Source organism: Daldinia decipiens (assembly GCF_022478715.1).
Source record: "Daldinia decipiens strain CBS 113046 unplaced genomic scaffold F4813scaffold_17, whole genome shotgun sequence".
Taxonomy (NCBI): Eukaryota; Fungi; Ascomycota; class Sordariomycetes; order Xylariales; family Hypoxylaceae; genus Daldinia; species Daldinia decipiens.
Window position 1 is genome coordinate 514620 of NW_026054560.1, and position 26464 is coordinate 541083.

The 26464-nt window shown below is 36.6% G+C and overlaps 9 protein-coding genes across 9 annotated transcripts; 4 read left to right on the top strand and 5 right to left on the bottom strand.

The window, feature by feature from the left end:
- Positions 1 to 105: 105 nt before the first annotated feature.
- Positions 106 to 2624, bottom strand: F4813DRAFT_79840 (Ima1 N-terminal domain-containing protein). Its single transcript, XM_049248906.1, has 3 exons — positions 2307 to 2624; positions 1382 to 2233; positions 106 to 1330 (listed from the first exon to the last, which is right to left on the bottom strand). Exons 1-3 carry the CDS (start codon positions 2430 to 2432, stop codon positions 116 to 118), a joined length of 2193 nt encoding a protein of 730 aa, XP_049099478.1. The 5' UTR covers positions 2433 to 2624; the 3' UTR covers positions 106 to 115.
- Positions 2625 to 3447: 823 nt separating this feature from the next.
- On the top strand, positions 3448 to 5601 carry F4813DRAFT_79846 (glycosyltransferase family 1 protein). The gene is made up of 3 exons (XM_049248907.1): positions 3448 to 4388; positions 4441 to 5174; positions 5241 to 5601. The coding sequence occupies exons 1-2, from the start codon at positions 3942 to 3944 to the stop codon at positions 5152 to 5154; spliced, it is 1161 nt and encodes a 386-aa protein (XP_049099479.1). The 5' UTR covers positions 3448 to 3941; the 3' UTR covers positions 5155 to 5174; positions 5241 to 5601.
- A 563-nt stretch (positions 5602 to 6164) lies between these two features.
- F4813DRAFT_380943 (NUDIX hydrolase domain-like protein) lies at positions 6165 to 7172 on the bottom strand (the record flags this gene model as incomplete). Its single annotated transcript, XM_049245621.1, has 2 exons — positions 6165 to 7059; positions 7117 to 7172. 2 exons carry the CDS (start codon positions 7170 to 7172, stop codon positions 6165 to 6167), a joined length of 951 nt encoding a protein of 316 aa, XP_049099480.1.
- A 422-nt stretch (positions 7173 to 7594) lies between these two features.
- Positions 7595 to 7887, top strand: F4813DRAFT_389694 (uncharacterized protein; the record flags this gene model as incomplete). The annotated part of the gene is made up of 2 exons (XM_049246884.1): positions 7595 to 7774; positions 7828 to 7887. The coding sequence occupies 2 exons, from the start codon at positions 7595 to 7597 to the stop codon at positions 7885 to 7887; spliced, it is 240 nt and encodes a 79-aa protein (XP_049099481.1).
- Positions 7888 to 8088: 201 nt separating this feature from the next.
- F4813DRAFT_389695 (mitochondrial ribosomal protein) lies at positions 8089 to 8921 on the bottom strand (the record flags this gene model as incomplete). Its single annotated transcript, XM_049246885.1, has 2 exons — positions 8089 to 8476; positions 8539 to 8921. The coding sequence occupies 2 exons, from the start codon at positions 8919 to 8921 to the stop codon at positions 8089 to 8091; spliced, it is 771 nt and encodes a 256-aa protein (XP_049099482.1).
- A 443-nt stretch (positions 8922 to 9364) lies between these two features.
- On the top strand, positions 9365 to 11490 carry F4813DRAFT_360316 (uncharacterized protein). The gene has a single exon (XM_049243402.1). The coding sequence runs from the start codon at positions 9528 to 9530 to the stop codon at positions 11328 to 11330; it is 1803 nt and encodes a 600-aa protein (XP_049099483.1). The 5' UTR covers positions 9365 to 9527; the 3' UTR covers positions 11331 to 11490.
- Positions 11491 to 11734: 244 nt separating this feature from the next.
- Positions 11735 to 12325, bottom strand: F4813DRAFT_360319 (uncharacterized protein). The gene is made up of 3 exons (XM_049243403.1): positions 12247 to 12325; positions 11968 to 12181; positions 11735 to 11899 (listed from the first exon to the last, which is right to left on the bottom strand). Exons 2-3 carry the CDS (start codon positions 12179 to 12181, stop codon positions 11871 to 11873), a joined length of 243 nt encoding a protein of 80 aa, XP_049099484.1. The 5' UTR covers positions 12247 to 12325; the 3' UTR covers positions 11735 to 11870.
- Positions 12326 to 12511: 186 nt separating this feature from the next.
- On the top strand, positions 12512 to 16357 carry F4813DRAFT_79895 (antiviral helicase). The gene is made up of 2 exons (XM_049248908.1): positions 12512 to 15890; positions 15942 to 16357. The coding sequence occupies exons 1-2, from the start codon at positions 12781 to 12783 to the stop codon at positions 16120 to 16122; spliced, it is 3291 nt and encodes a 1096-aa protein (XP_049099485.1). The 5' UTR covers positions 12512 to 12780; the 3' UTR covers positions 16123 to 16357.
- On the bottom strand, positions 16206 to 17811 carry F4813DRAFT_79902 (DUF2407 C-terminal domain-containing protein). Its single transcript, XM_049248909.1, has one exon. It carries the CDS (start codon positions 17555 to 17557, stop codon positions 16592 to 16594), a length of 966 nt encoding a protein of 321 aa, XP_049099486.1. The 5' UTR covers positions 17558 to 17811; the 3' UTR covers positions 16206 to 16591.
- Between the last annotated feature and the right edge of the window lie 8653 nt (positions 17812 to 26464).

Below are 26464 nucleotides of genomic sequence, written 5' to 3' on the forward strand. Positions count from 1 at the left end.
GTGTGAACGCTATGCCATGCCATATCATTATGCCATTAATCCAAACTTCCCAACCTGTACCATGCAATCCCATTTCTATATGGTACATTTCTTAGCTCCAAGCCCGCTATAATTCCTATAAGAAGATATGCACCATGTGATGAACGAACACAGTTGCAATATGAGCACTGCCATATGTACTCCAGGGAGATTTGGTCCCAATTCCTGACCAGATACTCCACGCAAGGATGAGTGACGATATTACCTGCGCCAACCCCAAATTCGCCCACGACGGAGAAAACATTGGGGGCTGTTTCCCTTCTCTAAGCTGAATGTCAACTTGTAGATCGGCAGCAAGTCGAATAGAGACGATAAGACAGGCAATAATCGAAGTTAGAGCAAGGCTAAGGCCATAAGGTTCATCCGTTTTCAAAGCTGAAACCCACGCGTAGAGCGCCCCGGCGAGCACGAATAGCTCTACGAAACGCGTAACACGGTGGTTTTGTCTATCTGTTGCACCACGGGCGCTCTGGCGAATACCGAAGACAGAATTTGTAGCCGCGCGCCTAGGGTTTCGATACCTCTCTTCATCTGGATCTGGACTAATGCTGAACGAACTCGCAAACATCCTCGAGAGATTATCTCGCGGATCGTCTTTATCTTCCGGCGCAAAGAATTTTGGTTCGGCAAAGTTGATATCTGACAAGCTGCCTTGAATCGATGATCCCATGTCTAGAGGTCCCCTGGCTGTGCTTTGGAAGAAGTTCTCCTTTACCTCCTTTGGGCTTTCTCTAATAATCGGGCGCATGGGAGGGTTGCGTAGCTTCTGTGCGGGAGTGGTAGGTGCTGGAGGTACCTTGTACCAGATGGGCCCAGATTTGGCCTCTATGGGGACATCGCTAAAGCGTGGGTTAGTGTTCTTCACCTTATACGGATTGTATGAGCTAAACGCTCGGTGCTGTGAAGCGGACGGCGTCCAATCCATTTCTTCCTCGTAGTGAACTGTCTTAGGCTCCGGCTTTTTGACTATGACAGGGTCGGATAGACGCATAGAACTGAAAGATGGACCAGAAGTCCCCCCGTTTTCGTGCGGTCTACTAAAAGAGCTACTAAAGGAGCCAGCGAAGGGCATATTATCCGCGGTTGTTTGATAAGCGTTCGGACTTTCTGGAGAATATGGTGCAGGCTCAACACGTGATTGGGATATTTCATCCAGTATGCTGCCAAGGTCGTTTTGATCCCTATGCGATTTTGACGCAACTGGGGACTTTTGCGAACTATTTACCTTCTGACGAGGTCGAAAGAGAGGTGTCGTATCTGTACGAATAGACTTCCGCGATGCGTGATAGATCTAGACTTTGTCTTAGTGCAAATCCGCGTGTAAAGGTTCACCTAAACTTACAATGGTCATCAATAAAGCTATGGCGAGTTGTGCGCCTAGTTGGGCTGGCATCTGCAGCCCTTCTGAGGAGCTGTACTGTGCCATCGAGAGGCCGGCATATCGTACCAATAATATAAGAAATTGGTACGTGTACCAATGCTTGAATCCGAGATAATGCGCCGTAAAGCCCCGTATCGTCTGTTTGAAGCGCGGATTCCACGGAAGTGAACATAATCCGAAACCAATCGCCCATTGCATGAGTTGATCTGTGCGAGGTAATCGGTTGTTGCCGTACTGATGTACGCTCTTCAAAATCCTAGTCATCCGCGAATCTGTTCCGCTTAGACCGTATAGTCCTACAACAAGAGACCAAAGCATAGCGATGTGCCATATGAACTGGAGTGCGAAGCCAAGATTCCATATCCATCTCCCCGCCCAGTCGACGGCGTCTAGAATTCCTCGCCTCTTCACTTCCTGTCGACTCGACCGCGTACGGTCCATCATTCGGCGTAGGTGGTCGGTTTGCGCTGTGTAGCTTGCTTCGTGCAGCTTCTTCTCTACCTTGGGTTCACAAACAGCACACATCTGAGGGTATCTTTTCTCAAGATCCCTTCGAAGGGCCCAATATCGCTTCTCTCGGGCAGCATATTCGGCACTGTTATGGTCATCCGGCCACTCGAATTGCGCGAGCGAACTCGTCAGCATATGCTGGTTTCTTAAGCATGTACCGCAAAAGATCGAATCCTCAGAGCCTGCGCCATTCGGGGATATTGATCGCGTTGGCGAGCGGGGTACCGATGAACGAGGAATAGCGAACTGGACCTGAGGGCGCTCGGCGGACGACGACGTAGGGGGATCAGTAATACTTCCATACTACCATCTGGTTAGCCTTGCGCGAAGACGTTATTTGTATCTCGACGTGGCCTCGAGAACTTGATGTACCTACTTCATCTAACCAATTTGTCGCATCGCAGTTCAGACAGAGAAATGATTTTTGGCCTTCGAATCGTAATCTAGACCTTCTACCGCAATAGAAGCAACTTAGAAACTTCCTCGACCGCAAGGTCGCCATGTTTGCAGAGCCGCAAGCAGTATCAGTAAAAGGCAAAATGAGTAGTAATTAAGGATAAGCGGGTTGTTTTGGTTGTGGATACTAGGAGGTTCGATAAATATGAAAAAAGCCGAGGTGATGCTTTGACTTTTTTTTTCTTTTCGCGTTATAGCGGATAATTGTCTATTTAGTTCTGCCTGAGCGTGTTTTTGCCCAAGGGTTGCGACGCGATAAGGTGTTACCCCTGTTCCCAATAAAAATTGATATCGGCAACTACATACCTTGTATGTACTGTATGTACCTAGTAACGCCTTATCGCAGTGCCTTTTACCGCTAGTGACGTAGTACACAATACTAAAATAGATCTTATCTAGGCCTTGCAACGATCCACAGTTCGTGCTAATGTAAGGTACCGTCTACTGTCTACCGTCTACATCTTTCGAACACCTATTCTACAATTCTGCAACTCACATACGCGACAATTCTAAACGCCTCTGGGACTAACAAGAAGCAATACACAATCATACCATCATGTCAGTAAAAGGTCTGACAAATGGATAGAGACCAAATAGTTGTTTTCTAGAGAATTATAGAGGCTCTAATGGTTTAGAGGTGATTTCGTCACGTTCTCCGGAGAAGGTTTAGATCCTACACCGGGGCGGTATCCCGGCTGCCACGTGCACTGCCGTGCCTGCAATTACTGCCACCGACCGCTCACGCCGTACTTAACAAAGGAACACCACCTGGGCAACGACCAAAGAAAAAAGTGATTGTAACAAATTGCGACCTTAGCCAACAATATAGGTATAAACCAAGTTTAAATTATCACATTTTCAAGGCACCTCATTCCCGCAGACACGAAGAACTACTAGGGAATACATTACCGCAAATTTACTAACAGGTGACCTCTTATCTCTTATGGATGGCATAAATCCAGAAACAATGAATCTGGACAGATAGTCCATCGCATTCATAACAAACTTAAGAGTTTACGACTAGCTTGATATTACAGGCTATTATCACTGTCCCGCTAACACATCATAACTTACGCCTACACCCTAATACACCGTTCGTCTTTTGCGTCAAATTTCTTTTATAAATAACAACTAACATATTATCTTAGGACTAATAAATTCAAGGCCAGCTAAACATTTAATACGTCAACTTAATAAGGCCCACTAAAGGGGGAGGGAAAGTGCCCAGCTCTCACAGTTAAAGACCTCTGCTGTTCTCTTCTCTGGCACAAAAGCCACACATTGTCCAGAGAACAGTTGGCGTCTACTCTAGTCTAAAGAGCTACGTCCGGTAGGAGCCCACGTGCTACTCCGTCCGAGCCATAAGCCTTCCCCGGAGCCCCGTAGTAAACCAGACAGCTCTTCCGTAACAGCACCTCCACCGGGCTACAGGTCTGAGCCGGGGCGCCGGCGCTGCGGCCTAGAAGCACTACTAAAGCCACCAAAGACCACATCGTCGCCCAGGACCTAGCAAGGCTACTTCTCCGCATAAAAATAACCAGACGCAAAGCACAATATGGCATCTGGGCCGACAGGTAACCCTTACAATGGGGGAGGTGCTTTCTCCATAGGCACTTCCACTACTACTAATTCTCAACTCTCGAATAACCACAATAACCTAACTCCTCCGCGCACTCCTTCCCCAGCAGTCGAGGAACCCCCCTCACTTACAGTTGATGACCCTACTATTCTATCTAGCACTAACACTTCTAATTCATTAAACCAAGAACACTGGCAGTGCATCCTCAACATGGAAGCTCTTGACAATATTGTTCTCCACCCGCCCACCCGCAACACTTTCGACTTCATCCGCTCTCTCCTGAAAATCCTCGCGTTTATCTTTTCTTACGGCATCACTCGCGTTTACGTCGTCATCTGCGCAGTTCTCTCGATCATCTCTCTCAAGGCCCTCACGATGTTTCTCGCTATATCCATCGCGACCTTCATCTTCTTCTACCTCCCGGTAAGTGCCAATCCCAAATATTTTTGCTCTCTATCCGCTAACGTGGGAATAGCACCGCCACCGCACCATCGTCGCGAATCGCAAGGACCCCAGGAAACTATGGCCGCGCAAGAGGACCACTGAGATGCCGTTCTATGTCCTCCTTGTCTGCGGCTCCGGTGGCCACACCACCGAGATGATCAAGATGGTCGAGCGCAGCATCCGATCTGAAGGCCCGTACTCGCACCGCCGCTGGGCTGTTGGATATGGCGATGACCTAAGCTACAAGAGGGTAATGGACTTTGAGCGCCGCCTAAACAGCCGCTTCACCTCGCACAACTTGAACGCCGGCACCTACGACATCATGTTCTTCCACCGCAGTCGCGCCGTTCATCAGAGCTGGTGGACGACTCCCTTCAGCGTGTGCGACTGCAGCAACGACGCCCTTGACATCATAACCACCCCGGCCCCCAACCCCACCATCTCCGAGTTTAAGTTGCCCGGCGTGATCGTGACGGACGGCCCCGGTACCGGCCTCGTGTTTCTCATGTGCGTTTACTTGATGAAGTTCTTCGCTCTCGTACATGAAGACTCCATGAAGTGCGTGTTTGTCGAGAGCTGGGCTCGAGTTAACTCCTTGAGCTTCTCGGGCATGTTGATCAAGTTCTTCCAGTTGGCCGATGTGTTTATCATACAGCATCGCCCGCTTCATCGACGTAACCCCCGCCATACGTATACTGGCAATATGGTCGTGATGCCGACTATCCCTAGTGTGCCTACCGAGTAATTCTACCGAGGTTGCATAAGGTATGTTATAAGACCACGTCACTAGATAAATACCTACTTCCCTTGCTAACTGTTAATTCTATCTAGGAAATATCGAGTTCAATACGGCAGATCAGAAGAGCTTTCTCCGGCTGCGGTAGCATTGTTGAATGATTTTTTTTCATTCTATTCAAATTGCAGTCTCGTATGGACTAAGGAGCCCACGATGATCGAGGGAACAGTTGCATTTCATTAAGCAAAAGGGGAATTTCGTATTGAAGGGAAATCAAATTGGTGTCGATTAAGGACTGAACTCGTTGCATTTTCACTGCTGGCTAGGGAACGCTTTACTGTTGCATGGAATTTCATATAGAAAAAGGGCACGATCCATAATGGCATTTGTTTGCCGGCTTAGGACTGCCGATAATCATGACCGGAGGTATTAGGAATCACAATTCGATTTTCGCAGTTTTCTCGTGCCATTCGTAATTAACAACCCATGATAAGTTTCTTCTCTGTTCCAAATACTCTATTCTACCAGATCACTTCAGGCGTAGAAGTGTTTCTATCCCTCCATGGCTCTAACGCTACTGAGCAACAAATTCCCTTCATAGGACTACGGTACCTACATTACCTCCCACGTCTTTGATCCCCGAACCTTTGAAACTACGAGGTTGAGTAGACTATAGACTATAGGCCATAGACCATAGGTCATAGTCACATCTCGGCTGGGCCATCATACTAATAAATAGTAGCCCTTCTTGCGAATTGACTTCATAGTTTTCCTATTTAATACTTCTGATATTCGGCACGATACCCTACGCCCAAGTGTTAACGATTGCAAGGAAATAGTAGCCTCCTTGAATAGCATGATACCCCTCTAATGCCAGTCTAGCATTTACCCAGGTATCCTTTTCAAAGATGCCACCCCCAAGCGCTGACGACGGAATCTATTTCTAATTATATCCTTCCCCGGCCGCCTCTCTAGATATAGCCCCATGATCATTATGGCACAAAACCTTCATTCCAGCATCAAGGCGTCCTAAAAGGTAGTCTTCGATGCAACTGCATACTCAACTCAACAAAATCCTTCTCGTTATCCGCAGTAATAACACCATGCCTAATGAAGAAGTCAATAAGTACAGCCGCCGAATCAGGCTTGAACTCCCCATTCAGCAGGCCCCTTTGCACCTCCTCGACAGTCATAGAGTAGAACGTTTCGACCTCGTCGTCATTTGGCCTTGGGACGACATCGCCAGGAAGCTCGAGGTCGTGGACGTATATGACGTCCGGAATGACAAGCCCCTTTTCCCCGGGGAAGTCAGCGCCGGTTGCCGTTATGTACGTCAGGACGCCGACCGAGCGCACACGCTCGCGCACTAGGTTCTCCGGGAGGGAGGCTTCCTCGTCGGCTTCGTGGATGATGGTTTCGAGGGGGCTGGATCCTGCTTTGATGCCACCTGCTACTGTCCCATCTAACATCCCGGGACTCGTATACAAATGAGCCGCGCGACGGCCGACCCAGAGCTTCATCTCCCCCTCGGGGGTTTGGGTGTACGCCGTAATGTATGCGCCCCGGCTAGTGATGCCAAACAGCGCGGCTGCGAAGCGCTCCATGTGAACGGGGTATTTTGCGCTCACGATGGCGAACGGTTCGCTGTGTTTGCCATCTAAAATGTGGAAGAGGTTTTGCTCGATGCAGATATTGATCAGCTCTGAGAACGCCGCATTGACTGCGCCAGCTGTGTCTTTCCCGTTAGAGGAGTCTAGCACTGACACAGTCCGTGGCGTGCTGTGATTAACTTGGAAGTGAGACGTCCATGGCATTTTTTGGACGATCTCGGGAAGTAAATACCCATGTGGTTGATCATCATTGGGTAGTAACAACAGGTAGTGTGTGTCCGAGGGCACGATGTCGTATGGGAAGCTTTGAGAGTATTAAATATAGTTAGTAACTACAGCATATTACTACTAGGATACTCACTTATCACACGCTTGAAGCAAGGAGAGGTATGTCCTCCCTTGAGCCTCACTAGCCATTGTTCTGAGAGTCTATGTAGCTCGTGGGACGGAACTTATTAGTCAATCTTGCCAATAATATTTGCCCGAGAACTGGCCGCAGAACTCTAAGGTAAGGAGCTCCTGTTAGATTAAGCAAGCAATTATCTTGCTACAAGTAGAGTATGATTCGAGTGTAACATGAATTATGCATCAAAGAATAACCCTGTAACCCAGATCTGTAACCCAGATCCTGCAGATTATTGGAGTTGAAGCATCAAAGAGTCAGCCGAATTAAGCGATATGCAAGTACCCGCACCCCCTTGTATCAGATCAATCGTCCCATCTCCTCTCATAATTGTGATACTAACACCCAATGAGTTTCATCTATTTATATAAATATCATCAACAGCTTCCTTCCTCTAAAAACACAACAATAATAATACTACAGACATTTTACTAAGATGCCGTCGTCAAAGGCAATGCTAGCTACGGCGCTGGCCAAGGCAAATACCGCCGTTCAACTCGACAATACCCAATCATATGCTTTCGCTCGAAAGTACTATCAAGAAGCATGTGCGCTTCTATCACAACTCGTTCCTAGAGCGTCGAATGAGGAAGACCGACGAAAGTTGAGAGCAATTGTAAGTCCCAAGCCGACTAACCATACAGCCGTTTACTAATACGCTTAACATAGAGGCAAACCTACCTTCTTCGGATAGAACAGTTGGAGAATTCGATACCCGAGGAGCCGTAGTGCAAAAGTGCAAAGAAATATATCCATTGTTAATTTCGGCGAGCATCATTTATTAATGGGGGATCATAGGACTTGTAATGTAATTACCCCATTCACTGACTCGGGAAGTCGTGAAGTCGACTAAAGGGGGGCTTAGTGGTGGTATATGTGTAGAATTCGTACAGTTGTGGTACATTTAATAACTGAGGCATTTTGCTGGGCCTATTTTTGTACTGGTTTCTGTGCTGGTTTCTGTACTGGAACAGCCTCCTCTGTTTCTGCCGTGAGCTCTTCCACGTCAATCTTATCGAGGTCAACGTCATCCCCAAAGCTTGTGTAGGCCGAATCACGTTCCGCCTTGACTGCTTCGATCTGCCTGCCAGCCCACTTCTTCCATTGCTCGTACTCCCTATCTTCGAGCTCCATACCTACTTGTAAGTAGGACTTGCCGAAATATGCGCCCACCATCTGAGCCTCTTCCTTGGCTATCCTGCGCTCGACCTCCTCTTGCTGTCGCAATGCGTAAAACTCCCTCCGCACTATGTCGTATGCTTGATCTTTTGTTATGTCTGGGACATTATGCATCATCCATAACTGACGTTGAACAACGCTGCAAGGGTCGTTAACCTATATTCTATCCGACTCCGTAATGCGCAAATACAGGACGCTTACCATTCGCCGCACAAGGGCATGCCCGGCTGTATTAATCCTTTAGACCAGTCGTATCTCTGCGCATCCTTTCCGTCCATTTCAATTATCATCCTCGGCCTTGCTAGCTCCCAGGGGTGATCTTTGTAAAAGGTCCTCCGTAGCCCGTCCTCTTCGTATACTAATTCTTGCGGTTGGAATAACCTGCTTGGTTTTCGTACCTTGGGGTTCGGTTTCTTGTGTTGAGGTGGAAATGGCCTCGTGAGCATTTCGGAGGGGGGTATCGACTCGACCACCTTGTACCATGACGGCTGCTGAACCCGAACATTTGGGAAGATGCGATGGTTCATTAACGTCGTGACCGTCTGGTAGACCCTACCAGGCAAGATCTGTCTTTGACCACCCATGGCGCATTACACGGAAGTCAACGCCCCTATCCTCCCTTATACCGTATAGAGGAGGGCGAGACCCGAGCAATTGGTGCTACGTCGGGGGTGTAGGATAAGTCGAATCCAATTGTTCAGAGGTGGTTTAGATAATGGAAGTTTAGAAAATTAGGTACCTAGTTTGAAAGTCGCATAATCAAGTGCTTAGGTGGACCTCGATTGGCGGGGATAATCGATTTTCCTAGGTGTTGCTTGTAGTTTCTTATATAGGTACCTATATGTACATTTTACAGAAGCTAGCTCGTGTACCTGCAACTAGCATGTCACATTAAAACCATAAAAGACAGACGTGGAGTACCTTTAAAGCTACTAGCTTAGCCCCGAAGGAAGTACCGAACTATAAAACTCACATAGATGTAATGTACTGCGGGAAGCTAGAAACCCTGCACTTCTTATCAGTGGCATTTTTCTTTAACGCTGCGATAACGCAACCGGCCCGCCATCATCAAGAAAAGTTGGAATCGCAAAATTTCTTGAATTCTCTACGTCACCGTCACACCTATGTTGTCGAGTCCATAGAGGTCCACAGAGAAGCTGTGATGACTGGACCAACATGCGGGACAGCTCATGAGAATCTTTACTCGAATTTACGGGTCGATTTACGGCGCGATACTCTCCCGTCGACCCTCGCCAAGCTTAAGCTCTGCGCCCTCGTTATATACCACGAAAATACGTGATGGGCATAGAGAAGCTAGTTGTGAGGGTTTACTTACCGTCTCCGGCCGCCCTTCCTCGGTACAGATTAGGAAAAGGCTCAAGATATCTTGCACCTTTACATCTGCAAGATACATCAACTCGGCGATAACGACACCGGGCCATCGGCCTTCAAGTCCTGGCTATTTCAGCTCAAATTTCCATTGTAACCGCAAATGGAATCATGCGTCTACGGACACAGCAGATACCCCTTCTCCTCCGCGAGAAGCTATGTCCAGACCTGAGCTCCTTGAAATTGTTGACCAGTACGACGATACCTCTATAAATGAGCATCTTGAGTTCTTGAGGGACCCTTACCTACGAAGATATGCTCCTGCAAACGGACCATATCTTACGGTCTCGGATAGAAAAGAAGATGTCGACCTACAATCTGTTGACCCTAGGCAAAGACTAGATCCCGAAGAATCTGAGGTAGTTCGAAGGCTACGAGAGATCGTACTTCTTAAGCTTAGGCGTCCGGCAACGATAGACTTAGATGAAGTATATGACCGGTACTTGTTGCTTCCTGAGCCCCGTATAACATATATTACGGCTCGATTGAGGCATCAGTTGCTTGCGGTCCTAGGAATGACTGAACGGAAAGACTCCAAGTCTATGTTACGGTACTTTTCAGTGGTGACAGACGTAAAGAATAGCGGCTTCCCCTTAACCACATTTGAATGGAACACCGCCATGTCATTTGCTAGTCGGTATGTTGGAAGATCAACAGAAGTAGAGGTTGAAGCCGCGCTCCATCTCTGGCGTGAGATGGAGCAGACCGCAGGTATTCGCGCCTCTGATGTGACTTTCAACATCCTCTTCGATGTTTCATCAAAAGCTGGTAAATTCAGTCTCGCTGAGATGATATACCAGGAAATGATAAACCGAGGTTTTCAATTCAATCGATATCATCATGTCAGTCTGATTCACTACTTTGGTCTCAAACAGGACACCAGCGGGATGAGAGCAGCCTATAGAGAGATGGTGCAGTCGGGTGAAGTGATCGACTCGATCGTACTCAATAGCGTCATATCTGGATTTCTGACAGCCGGGGAAGAAGATTCTGCTGAGAAAGTCTACGAAAAAATGAAAATTTCAGCTGGAGGGACCAAGGTGCTGCCAGATCGTAACTACTCGATGCAGAAGAATATTACCAAGGTGCTTATGATGTTTGCGAGGGTAGCAAAAAAGTATCCTGAAATGCGTCCGAGTTTTCAGCAAACCGCACTGATCTCGCCGGACTTGCAAACCTACCGCCTCCTTATCAACTACTATGGCCCGAGATTAGGGGATCTTTCTAAAGTCGCACAGTTCCTCGACGAGATGAAATTTTTCGAAGTTCAACTCCACGGCGCCATCTTCCTTGCACTTTTCAAGGCATTCGGTAGGCACGGGGGTGCCGGATCGGATTGGTCAGCGGAGAGGTTGGTTAGTGTATGGAACGCCTTCTTAGATGCCCTCGACTCTGGGACTGAAGGGTTTTATATTAGTACATGGATGGCTATGGCTGTTTTGAGAGCCTTCTCCAGATTTTCAACTCGAAATCAGATGTTGGATATATACGAAAGCCTAAGGTCTAGATGGGATCTGGACACAGCAAGTTCGCAATTCATGATAGATTTCCTGAAAAAGATCATGCAACAAGATAATTTCCTTGCAGGATCCGGAGGCATGTAATTATGACATGGAGAATCAAAACGGGTCATATATAGGTGTAAAATAATGGGTAGGGGCGATGACTGCGGACGAATGATACCACTTACATGTACATATTACGATAAAATAGACTTGCCTGTAAATACATATTAGAATACTACGATTCGGACATCAACCGAAGAAACTCACTTCACAAGGATACGCAAACTTCTTTGCGGCCGAAGTCTAATGAGAAAACGAGCGAGAGATCGTACTTAGCTCAGTCGGATACGTATAGCCTGTAAATTTTGATAAGTCCCTTAACGACAGTTCGTATAGTTCCGAGATCAGATGATAAATTTACGAGTCGGGTTAACCGTCTGAAATTGAGTTTCAAACATACTGAACATCATGGCTTAACGTCAAGTTGATCAAAACATATGAGATTATGTTCGGCGATGGCCTCAATGTCTATTATCAAATGTATGTACAACTTGCATCGTGCTCTTTGCCGTCCCCGCCTAGGTGATACTCTATCTCGACCTGCTTCCCGCGAGCTTATTCTCAACCAATCGCCATAACTTAGGCCTTGGGCTTCTTGGTTTGCCAGACTATATTGCACACGTCAGTATATGATATCATGACTATCTAAGCAGCCGGGCGAAAGGAAATAACGCACTGGCAATGCCGAAGGGCGCGAAGAAGCCGGTGAACATGTAGCCCCAGTATCGCAGAGCGAAGAATCGGGTCTTGGTGTTGAAGGGCAAGTTCGAGTAGGGCCCCTCGGGGTAGTGGTACGGAGAGGAGAGGCGGGCGCGGGTTGCGTGGAAGGCCCGGCGGGTGATCATTGAGGTGATGCGCGGGGCGGCGCGGACGGCGGGTTGGGCGACCATCTGGGCGTATCAATTAGCTTTCTAGAGATTCGTCTATGAGGTTGGTTAGGCAGTCTATAGTTTACCTTGATTATAGAGATTGCGTCGGTTTTGAGGAGTGGAGAGAATGTTTCTTTTATGTACTTCAAAGCTTCGAGCCTTTGATTAAAACTTCCATGGAATCATCGAACGATGATAGCTGCGGCTCTGGCCCGAAGCACGGTTAATCCTCGGCCTGTGTAACAGTAGTGCATTGGAAGCTGCAGCTGCCGTTAGGTATGTACACAGGTACACAACTGCATTGAAGGCAGGTCCCCCACTTGACCGCCTGCCCTTTCTCTTCTATTATTCCTGCTGTCCCACTCCTTGCTTGATTTTTCTGCCATGACCCGTTTTTTTTCTGCTGCTGCCATCTCCAGAAAAGTTCACGTTCTCTTTTACAAAAGCACCCATCAACTCTTCACAGTTGGGGAAATTATTTAATCCTAATATTGGTCGGGTCCTTAAGGATTCCTTTAATTTTGTTGGGGAACCCGGCGCTATAATCCTTCACGAAAACTTTTCTCAATTCTCGCGATTAATTGCACTATTATTGAGTGACGATTCAGTACCCGTTCACAATGGATGAGCTCTTCAACGTTTTCGAGGATCAGCCCTCCAGCAAGGTCAAGTTGGAACCTCAACCTTCTTCAGTTGCGAAACCACGTACATCCAAGAAGAAGAGCAAGAAGCGGAAGGCCGACGGTGGCATGAAAAATGGATCTACGACTGCTGTATCTGTTCCTTCCGTGCCAGAAGTCGACATGACGGACATTGCGCCTACGTCACCAGAGGAAGACGATGCTGAAGATGCCGGGTCCGATAACCAGGGAGATAGCAAGCGAAGACGCAAGAACGACGTCGCCGAACCCGTACTAACAGATACATTCGAGACGGCAGAATCAAGAGAAATCGCGGCAGCAGCTGGATTTGCCCCGACTAAAGACGAGGCGTCGCTAGTTCTGTCACACAATATTCAACATCAAGTCGCACTTCCCCCGGATCTCGATTACGAATACGTCCCGCTATCTGAACACAAACCGCCAGAGAACCCTGCACGAACCTGGCCATTCACACTTGATCCCTTCCAGCGCCTCTCGATCTCCTCTATTGAACGAGATGAGAGTGTCCTAGTGTCGGCGCATACGAGTGCTGGAAAGACTGTCGTAGCCGAGTATGCCATTGCGCATTGTCTCAAGCAGAACCAGCGTGTCATCTATACCAGTCCGATCAAGGCATTGAGTAACCAAAAATACCGAGAATTCAACGAGGCTTTCGGCGACGTTGGTCTCATGACTGGTGATGTTACCATCAATCCTACTGCTAGTTGTCTTGTCATGACAACCGAAATTTTGCGGTCGATGTTGTATCGAGGATCCGAAATAATGCGAGAGGTTGCCTGGGTCGTTTTCGATGAAATCCACTACATGCGAGATAAGTCGCGTGGTGTAGTATGGGAAGAGACAATTATTCTCCTTCCCGATAAGGTCCGATACGTGTTCCTGTCTGCCACCATTCCCAACGCCTTCCAATTTGCCGAATGGATTGCAAAGATCCATCGGCAAGCCTGTCATGTCGTCTATACCGATTTCAGACCGACGCCTCTGCAAAACTACTTCTTCCCGGCTGGCGGATCAGGCATATTCCTGGTTGTGGATGAGAAAGGCGTATTCCGAGAGCATAACTTCAACAAGACCATGCAGCTAATAGAAGAGCGCAAGGCCGCTGATGCTAATGATCCCGATGCCAAGCAGAAGGGCAAGGGAAGGCACAAGAAGAACTTTAAGGGAAACAATTCTGATAGTCAAGCCGACATTCAGAAGATCGTGAAGATGATCATGAACAAGAATTTCAACCCCGTGATTGTTTTTAATTTCAGCAAGAGGGAGTGTGAAATGATGGCCTTAACAACTTCGAAATTTGCTTTCAACGACGATAGCGAGAAGGCTATGGTACGAAAAGTATTTGTGAGCGCTATCGAGTCCCTATCGGAGGAAGATCGCGAACTCCCACAAATCCAAAATATTCTCCCTCTCTTAGAGAAGGGAATCGGCGTCCATCATTCTGGTCTTCTACCCATCCTTAAGGAAACCATCGAAATCCTGTTCCAGGAGGGTTTAATCAAGGTTCTCTTCGCAACTGAGACATTCTCCATCGGCTTGAACATGCCGGCGAAGACGGTCGTCTTCACAAAAGTCTCGAAATGGGATGGCACTTCTACACGACCCTTGACTCCGTCCGAGTATATTCAAATGTCTGGACGTGCGGGTCGTAGAGGTCTTGACGAGCGTGGCATCGTCATCATGATGATTGATGACAAAATGGAACCAGAAATAGCCAAGAACATCGTCGTTGGTCAACAGGACAGACTCAATTCCGCCTTTTACCTGGGTTACAACATGGTTCTGAACTTACTCAGAATCGATGCCATCAACCCCGAGTTCATGTTGGAGAACTGCTTCTTCCAGTTCCAGAACACCGCTAGTGTCGCTGGCCTAGAACATGAGTTGATGAAGCTACAGAAAACGCGAGACGAGATGGTAATTCCGGACGAGGCCACCGTCAAGGATTATTACGGTTTACGTCAGCAAATTACGCAGTACACCAAGGATATGCTAGCTGTCATCCAGCATCCCAATTATTGTATCGAGTATCTTCAACCAGGAAGACTTGTGCAAATCGCTAACCCAAAGACGGGCAAGGATTTTGGCTGGGGTGTCGTCGTTAACGTCACGAAGCGCAAGGACCCGAAATTTGGCGAGAAGGAATATCCTCCCCAAGAGTCTTATTTCATAGATGTCTTCCTTCGCCTCGACCCAGCTTGCGATCCTTTTGGACCTGCCAACCCCTCAACTGAGATGCCAGAAGGTGCTCGAGCTAGTGATCCCAACCAAGACAGCATCTTTGAAGTCGTACCCTGCATGCTCACATGTATTAAAGCTCTAAGCCAGATCCGAGTGTTCATGCCCAAGGATGTGACTAGCCGGGAGGATATTGAAGCGGTTCGTAAGCAGACGCTCAAGGCGCTTAAGGAAGTCGAGCGACGATTCCCTGATGGATTACCTATTTTGGACCCTATTGAGAACATGAACATCACAGACGACTCATTTAAGAAGCTTCTTCGCAAGATCGAAGTTTTAGAGTCGCGATTACTCGCTAACCCACTTCACGGTTCACCCATGTTGCCTAGTCTTTGGGAACAGTATTCGGCAAAGATTGCCCGCAACGAGGAGATCAAGGCTCTCAAGAAGAAGATCGCCAAGGCGCATTCCATTGCGCAGCTAGACGAACTCAAGTCGAGGAAGCGAGTCCTCCGTCGTCTTGGCTTTATCAATGAATCCGAAATTGTTCAGATGAAGGCTCGTGTAGCTTGTGAGATTTCCTCAACAGATGGTCACGAGCTGCTATTGTCCGAACTACTCTTCAATCGATTCTTTAACGAGCTCTCCCCAGAGCTATGCGCCGCCATTCTTAGCGTATTCATTTTCGAGGAGAAGGTTGAAGCACAAGCTCTGCCCGACGAGTTAAAGAAGCCATATTCGCAGGTACAGGCCCAGGCCCGTATCATTGCCAAAGTCAGTCAAGAGAGCAAACTAGAAGTAAATGAGGAGGAGTACGCCCAAAGCTTAAAATGGCAACTTATGGAGACTGTCTATGCTTGGGCGAACGGAAAGTCATTTGCTGAAGTCTGGTAAGTGGTCCTGATAATGTGATCTATCCCGTAACCTAACAAACATTCTAGCAAAATGACCAACGCTTACGAGGGTTCTCTGATTCGTCTATTCCGCCGACTCGAGGAGCTTCTTCGCCAGATGGCACAAGCAGGAAAGGTTATGGGTAGCGAAGAGCTAACGACAAAGTTCGAGGAGAGCTTAGCAAAGATTCGTCGTGATATCGTAGCCGCTCAATCTCTCTACTTGTAATATGGTTCCACCAACAGGCTTTTTTCGATGATTTTCTTCGACGCATAATCATGCAAAGGTAAGTGGATGGACGAGGATTTGATACTCAGCTACTTGGAACCCTACGATTATGATTCATGGAGTTTAAGGGAGGTATACCACTTGTTTCGAGATCAATGACGGAGACCAGCCCTAACAGGGTTTCATTACGCTTCAAAAGAAGCGTGACCATCTCTTGAGACCTTGGATTCTTTAGTGTGTGCTTAGATAGTGAATGGGGGTATCGCCATTGTTGGCGATGCCCAACCCGCTTGCTTGTCTTCCGATCTTTTGCCAACGTGATACGATTTGTCCATCTATGTTCATACTGCCATTACTCTAAAACGCCCCGCCATGATATAATTGCAAATGCAACGCCGTTCCCATGCGTATTCGTAGACCTATCCATTCCAATCCGGGGCAATAGTTTCAATACCGGTTTTTCGAGCAATCATTTCTCGCCAGACATACTCCTAATAATCCCGATCAGAACACTAAACATAACACCCACGCCAACCATAAATCTCCACCGCCCACTCGCCATGCCTTCCTCTCGTACAAGCCACCCTGCGCTTCCGAGCGGCCACATAAACCCCGTCACTACACCGCGAATCATCACATCGACAAGAGCTACCAGTCCAACCTCATCACTATCCGTGCCATTGCTCAACCCTCCCGCTCCCGCGTTACCACCAAGCGCACCCGCAGCTGGCATCGAAGCGCCATTGTCATCGATCCACGCATCCTCCATCCGGCGGAACGAATCCGGCGACGGCAGGGTGTCCGGCGTGAAGCGCGAGCTGTGGATGCTGCGGAACTGCAGGCGCAGCTGGTTTACCTCGGCGGCGGTAAATCCCGCCGAGAGCAGGCGGTCGAACCCGCGCGGCGCGGCGGACGTGCTGGGGAGGGGAGTCGCGGCGCGCGATAGCGGCGAGGAGGCGTCGGATGGGGCGGGCGCCGGGGCGGCGGCGGCGATGGCTTCGGATTCGAGCTCGGCGGTTGTGAGACTATCGCCGATGGAGCAGTTTACGTAGATGCGCTGCGGGGGCTCGGGGCGGCCCGGGACGGATTTGCCTTTGCCTTTGGCATCGTAGTCGTAGTCGGGTCGAGGTGGTGGTAGCGGGGCGCGCAAGACGGAGCTTAGCGCGGCGTTGTCGGGGAGGATCTTGCCGCCGTGGATGAAGCGCAGGCGGCGCTGGGAGTTGGGCTCTTGCAGGCGTTGGCGGATCAGGTGTTTGAGGGAGATGACGGTTGTGAGGGAGGGGTGGGGGATGTCGAGGTCGAGGTCGGGGATGGAGGCGCTGAAGCGGATTGTTAGGAGGAGGGGGGGTGGGTTTGGTGGGAAGAGAGGCGAGGAGGGGGGTTTGAGGTGTAGGTGTGGTTGTGGTTGTTGGGGGGCGGGTGGTGAGGTTGTCATTTTGAGGGTTGTTGGAGGTGGGATGGCATTATCCTTTTTTTTTTTTAATGTGAGGTTGATTGAGTATATGGTTGCGATGTAATGCGAGGATATCCGACGGGTTGGGTCGGGTCAGGTCGATGGGTATCCCTGCAGCTTGAGCGTGTAAGGAAAAGGTTTTAAGGACTTGTCATACAACTAATACGTATTAAATGGGCGATATATGAGGTTTAATTGATAATATTCTTAATAATTTAATTAATGGAGGTAAAATTGTAAGAACGTGTTACATAACTAATACGTATTGAATAAGCGATATATAAGGTTTAATTACAGTAACTTTAAACGTACAGTAAAAATCCACTAAACGTATAGCACATCCACTTTCACGTGAAATAGCTTAATATGCTACCATTTATTTAATTTATATTAAGATTAACATTGCTCCTTAATAAATTTGTAGTTTTACCTAATCGTATTATAATATTTATATTTAATTAAATATAAAATTTAAATAAATAAAAATTAATATATTTATTAATAAGATTACGTAATGAGACTATGATAACGATAGTATAAATAAGATAACTTAGCTTATTTTTTACTTATATAAATTAAAAAAAACTTTGTTTTTTTTATAAATACAACTTTAACTTTTTACTTACTATGATTTTTAACATTTATAATTAAATTTAATACGTATATATAAGTTATAAGCTTATATATTTAATTAAAGTAATAATACGAAAGTTAAAGTTATTAATTTAATTGGTTATATTAATTTAGCCATTGATTTTACTGCTTTACAAGTCGTTAAAAAAAGATAATAAACGTTTGTTACCGTTAAATTACAAGTTGTTAAAGCTGTTAAAACTGTTAAAAAAGCTTTAAAAACCATTATTAATAACTTTATAAGCTTTATAACCCGTAAAAGTTAAATATAATATTAAGCCTCGTTGGCGTTAACGTTAAAGATAAAAAAATCGTATATTATTATATATATTATTATTAAAACGGTTATGTTAAAGCCGTTATTAAAGTTATTATTTATTAACTTATCGAAAAAGTGGTAATAACTTTAATTTAAATTTTATATTTAATTAAATATAAATATTATAATACGATTAAATAAAATTATAAATTTATTAAAAAACGATATTAATTTTAATATAAATTAAATAAATGGTAATATATTAAGTTATTTTACGTAAAAGTGAATATATTATACGTTTAATGGATTTTTACTATACGTTTAAAGTTATTAATTTAATTAATAATATTTTTAATGATTTAATTAATTAAGGTAAAATTGTAAAAATACATATTATACCGTTATTTTATATAAAATTAAAAGATTTTAAATTACTTAATATAATTAATTAATTTAATATATTCTTTTAAATATAATTAACAAATTAATTTAATTTAAAATATATTAATATTTTTTTATTATTTAAATTATTAACAATTTAATTTTAACTTAAAAAAGATTTTTAATCGTTTTTAATTATTATTAATATATATTTCTTATTTTATAATTATTTTACCATTTAATTTTCGTAATTACTTTACTTATAAAATTTTTTTAATATTTATTAAAATTAATTAAATTTTAAATTATTTATATAAATTTTTTATAAAAACTTTAATATAATTTTATTAAACTTTTTAACGCAATTAATAATTATATATATTTATATACTTTAATTTAATCTTTAATTTTTTAATATCTTTATTAATTAACTTAATTATTTATTTATTATTACTGTTGAAATATAGGGAATAGCCAATTATGTAATCTAGTCACGTGCCACAACGTGCGTGGGGCTAAGCTTAAAAGGGTTTACCTTTTAAGCTAACCCACACACACACAACTTAACAACAAGCAACAATAAATCGTGATAGCCTCATTTAATACCGTGTGTTCCCTTTTCCTTTACCGTACGCTTATTGGTGTACACTTAATCCTTACCTAATTATTACCCATACCTGGTCTTTCTTACAATTACAATTAATTTTAAAAATATAAATTAACTTTATAATAAATATAATTTTTATTATTATTTATAATAAAGTTAATAATTTAATTTTTATAATAAATATAATTATTATATTTTATTTATTAACTTTTTAATTTATTATATTTTTAAATAATTTTATTACATATATTTAAAAGCTTTTTTAATCATAAATATTATTAATAAATAAAATATTACTTGTAATTTTAAAAATATTATCCCTTTTTAATTATAACGCATATTTTCGTATATTTTTAAAGTATAAAATTATTTAATTTAATATATTATAATGTTTTAAATTAAGGTTATAATTAAATTGTAAAAATTATAAAGTTATAAAAGTTATATTTAAACGTGTAATTATTATAATATATAAGATAAATCTTATACGTTATTAATAATAATAAATATTTTTAAATAAAGTTATTTCCTTATAAAAGAATAATTCTTTTTTAATTATTAAAGTATTTAAAACTTAATTTAAAAATTTTATACAATTAATTATTTTATTAATATATATAGATTAACTTAATTAAATAAGTTATTTTTTCTAATCTTTTATTATTTTAATATTTAAAAATTATTATAAATTATTACCTTTAATAAATTAATAATATTATTTAAAACTTTTAATAAGGTATATTATTTTTTTTAATCTTAAAATATGTTATAATAATATTATTAACGTAAATAAATAATAAAACCTTTTTTTTAATAAATATATAAACTTTTTATAAATAATTATATTTAATTATAGATTTATTTTGTAAAATATTTAAAATTAAATTATAAAATCTTTTTTTAAATTTTTATTTAATAATAACTTTTTAAATATACCTTTTAAACTTTTTTAAATAATATCTTATAAAGGTAATTTTTAATGTTACCGTATTTTTAAAAAGGTCCGGAAGGTTTTTTTAATATATCTTTTTAAATTTATTTATTTATTAAAGGTTAATTTTAAAATATATTATTAAACTAATTGGATTATATAAAAAAAATTATAAAATAACTTTATTTTATTTATTTTATTAATTATTTACCTTTAATAAATTCTTATTTAATTTTTTAATTTATTTATATTAAATATAACTTATTAAGTTTTAATTTATAAATATTTTTTATCAAATAAAATATATTATAATTATAAATAAAGTTATTAATAATAATAAATTTAATATTTATATAAAGGTAATTAACTTTTATTATATTATTTATTACCTTAGATTTATTTAATATGTTATTTATTAATAACGTTAAATTTAATTTTAATATATTTATATCTTTAATATATTTAAATTTATTATTTATTATATTATTATTAATAATTTAAGTAATAATTAATTAAGAATTTTAAATAAATTAAAGTATATAATTATATTCTTTAATATTTATATAAAATAAATTATTATATAATTTTTTTCTTAACTTTATAAAATTTTTATCAAATAATTTATTTTTATTAAAAATTATATTATAAATTTTTATTACTTTATTTATATAAGAATTTTAAATCTTATATATATTAATTATATAATTTATTAAAAAGCTTATTTAAAGTTTTAAGTTTAATTAATATTTTTTATTAACCTTTTTTAAAATGTTTATTATTAATGTATAAACTTTATAATTATATATTTATAAATAAACTTATTAAGATTTCCTTTTTTAAATTATTAATAAAATCACGTAATGAGACTATGATAACGATAACGTAAATAAAATAACTTAACTTGTTTTTTACTTTTATAAATTAAGAAAACTTTGTTTTTTTTATGAATAAAACATTAACTTTCCACTCATAATGATCTTTAACAATTATAATATTATTATTTATTACCATAAATATATAAAATAATTATATAAAAATTATTAATTATATTTATATTATAATATATAATTATATAAATATATTGTAATCTTATATATTTTTAATTATAATAAATGCGATAATTTTACATTTATTTTTATAATTTTAACTTTATCTTTAATTATACCTTTTAAATATTTGTTGGGATAACGGTCACGTGACCTCGTCACATGACCAGGGTTATGCCCACACACACCGCCCACGCACAGCCCACGCATCTGTACAATAGATATCTTTCCCCACTCGGGGGAACCCCTCCTCTCTTACCTTAGTACAACCAATCAGAACACGATCGTTATTTGCATTCCCTTTCATATTATTACGTAATACATAGTCAATCCAACAATATTTAATAATACCGTTTTATACTTATATATAATTAATTAAAAACTTTAATATTATATAAAAACTTTTAAAATAATCTTTTATTATTAATTTTATTTAAATAATTTTATAATTTAATTTTTAAACTTATAAAATAATATTATTTTAATATTTTAATAATTTAATAAAAATTTTTAATACGATAATTATATTAATCCATTTATTAATAATTAATATAAAGTGATGAGATTACGTAATGAGACTACGATAACGATAACGTAAATAAGATAGCTTAGCTTATTTCTTATTTCCATAAATTAAAAAAACTTCGTTTTTTTTATTAATATAACATTAACTTTTTACTTATAATGATTCTTAACATTTGGTAGCTCCACTCGATGATGAGATTACGTAATGAGATTATAATAACAATAACATAAATAAGATAGTTTAACTTATTTTTTATTTTTATAAATTAAGAAAACTTTGTTTTTTTATTAATATAACATTAATTTTCTATTTATAATAATTCTTAATATTTGGTAGCTCCATTTTACTAATAATTTAAAGGCTTTTAATATAATATTATATTATACCTTTTATCCCAAAAATTATAATTAATTTATCCTATGGTTTTTTCTTTTATTTACTTATTTTAAATAATTAAAATAATAAATCTTTTATTAATTATTTTATAAAAACCTAGATTATAAATATTATAAAACAAATTTATAACGTTTAAAACCTTGAAAATTTTAAATTTAACCAATTTATTTAAAAACTACTCCTATTTTTAAAATCTTATTAATAATAATTAAATTACTAACAATTTAATTTTATTTAATTAATAACTTTATAATTTTTAAACCGTGGATTTAAGTTTTAATTTTTTTAAATTATTAAATAAATTAATTAACATATTTTAACTTCTTTAAATTAAATCTATTTTCTAATATATTTAATTAATTATTATTTTATTATAAACCCATTTTTTAATATAATTAATTAACCATTACCTTATTATAAATCCATTTTCTAATATTTTAATTAATTATTATTTTATTACAAATTTATTTTTTTATATAATTAACTTACAATCGCTTTACCATAAACCTAAACGCTTAATCCCTTTATAAGAAAAAACGAATCCACCTTATTAAAATAAATAAATAAAAAAATAATATTTTTAAAATTACTACATTTTTAAGAAAACATCTTTCTTTACCTGTAATATAAAAATTATAATAAGATTAAGTATAACAAATATTACTCCATATTAAAACTTTTAAAATAATTGGTATTAAATATAGTAAATAATTATAATTAACCTAATATATAAAAATTTTAAATAAAAAATTTAAAGAATATAATTTTAAATAGGTAATTAATATATATAAATTTTATTAAATATTTAAAATAATAGAAAAATATATATCTTTCATAATATTATTATTAAAATAAAAACATATAACCATAACCTATTAAATAAACAATATAATAATCATATTACCATTATAAAATTTCATATTATTATTACGATTAAAAATTTTCTAACCTTTTAAGGACTTTTTTATAAAAATTATATAATCTTAACTAAATTTAAAACTATCGCTAAAATTATAAGAAATTTTATTACGAAATATAACTATAAATAATAATATTATTAACTACAAACATATAAAATTAATTATTAAACTTTTAAACTTATATATATTAAAAATAAAATTTATTTTTTTAAAATATATAACTTTTATTAATCAATAAATTATTAATATTTTTTATAAATAAATAACTATATATTTTATTAATATTTAAACCAAAAATCTTAATACCATACCATATCTTAATAATATCTAGTATATTCTTTAATAACGCCAAAGTTTAAAAATAATAATTATTAAAAAAAATTATAAAACGTTACTTTATTTAAATTAACCGTATCTTAATAAAATCGATTTTATATAATTTAAAATTTTATAAAATTAAATTAGTTAAATAAATTCAAATCTATATTTTATTATAAATAATTTAATATATTATAAATTATTAAACCATTTAATCTTTTAATAGTCCTAACAAAAACCATTGTATTATATAAAAACAATAATATAACTAATGTTAATAATAATAAAAGAAATTATAGTGGTTAATTCCTTACATTATCTTTTAGTTTTATTAATATTAATAAAAATAAAAAATAATAAATTGCCAAATATATTATAATCTTTTAAATAATATTAAATTTAATATTAAATATTATTAATAATTTTATTATTAAAATATAAAATAGTTAATATAAATAATATATTGTAGCAGAATGGAAAACGCAATTAAATAGATTTAAAATTAAAAATAAAAAAATATTTTATTTTAATTTAAATAATTTTTTTTAAAATTAGTAATATAATTATTATTAGTAAAGATATTGTCTTTTAAAACGTTAAGTTATTTATTAACGTTATATAATAAGTTAAAATAAATGAAATTTATGAGATAATTATAATAGCTTATATATACAAATTATATCGAAAAAAAAGTTATAAATTAATATGTTGGTATATTTTTTTAAATTAAATTAAATATTATATTTGCTAATAACGATTATATATTTAATAAAAGTTTTAAATTATAGAATATATTAAAATTAATTACCTTACAAGCAAATTTATTTAAATATAAGTTATGGAATTAATGTAAATTTGTTAAGTATTTTATATAAATAATAAAATTTAATAAATAAAATAAATATATTAAAGCCTTAATTTTAACTTTTATATTATAATTTTATTACTTATTAACTATATAAATATTAATAAATATATTATTAAATGTAATAATAAATAACAAGAAAATATAATGAAAAAAAGAAAAATTATATTTAATAAAATTAATGGATATATTAAAGGTTTAAAGATTAATGTTAACGTAAAGAAATTGTTAATAAATAGTATTTATAAAGTTAACGATAATAATATTAATTATAATTTATTTTAGTAATTTAAATAAAATAATAAAAGTAAAAATAAAGAAAGTAATAATTATATTAATAAAGGCTAACGTAATAATAAATATTAATAAAATAATTAATATTATGTACGTAAAAATAGTTTTTATAATTGCGATAGTAATAATTAACGTAAAAGATATAACTATAAAAGATATTATTATAATAAATATAACTATTAAAGATATAATAATAAAAGATATTATAATAATTATTATAAAAATTATTATAATAAATATAACTATTAAAGATATAATAGTAAAAGATATTATAATAATTATTATAAAAATTATTATAATAAATTTAAAAATAAATTAAGAAAATAATAATATTAACGTTAATAAATTAAATAAGATAATAATAACGGTAAAAAATTATTTAAAAGATAAAATATATTTTAAAAAAGATAAGTTAAATTATGAGATTAAAGAGGAAAAATTAAAATAATAAGGTTATTTTTTGTTAAAAAGATATTTGGATAATAATAAATTGGATGTAGATTTTATTTATTTTTTTTATATAAATTATAATAATAAAAAAAATATAGTAAAAAGAATTTATAAAAAATATAATAAATTATTTAATATTTAATTAAATTATTTTAAATACGTATATATTAATAAATATATTTTATTTAAATTATTAAACTTAAGCCTAAACAAATTTGAAATTATAAATTTATTAAATCCAAATAAATTTAAAGATATAAAAATAGATTATTTTAAAATAATGGAATCTAATAAAAATAAAAATAAATGTTATTTAATATAATTAAAAAAAGTAAAAATTTAAAAATTAATAATATTAAATATAAAAGTTATATTTAAAAAATATTTTTAACTTCGAAATTATTGATATAAAGTTTAAAGTAAATCTTTAAATAAATATATTAAAAAAATATTTTTATTTTAAAATAAATATTATATACGATAATATATTATCTATTATATATATAGATTTAAGGGTATTTAATAAAATAGTTAATATTAATTAGTTTAAAATATTTATTAAAAATTATAAAATATTTAAATTAAAATAATTATTGAAAATTGGTGGGATTGTAAAAGAAATGGAAAAAAAGGTATAATTTATTATTAGGTATAAAATTTTGTATAGATTATAAAGTAGTAATTAATTAATTAAAAAATATTAATTATAAAAGTATGTTTTGGAAAGAAATTTATTATAAATTATTTTAAAATATTAGAAAATTTATAATAAAAGGTAATTATTATTTATAAAATTATTATATTAATTAAAATAATAATAATAATATTTATTAAATTTATTAATTTTTTAAAAAAAAGAAATTATAAATTTTAATTTATATATTTTAGAATAATATATAATATATATATATATTAAATATAATTAAAATAATAACGAAATTATAATATTTTAAAAAATAAAAATGGAAATTATTAATAAAATAATAATAAATAAATTTATAATTATAATATAAAAAAAAGTAAATGTTGTTTAAGTTTTATTTATAATAGTTAATAATAATATTATAAATAATTTCTTAATTAAAAATTTAATTTTAATAATAAAATAGTAGAAAATTTATTATTTATTATTTTAGTTATTAAAAAATTATAAAAAATTATAAAAGAAAAATAACCAAAATTCCAAAATAAAATATTAAATTTAAAAATATAAAAACCAGAAAATATACCCGAGGTAGTTTCCAAAAACGGAATATATTACTA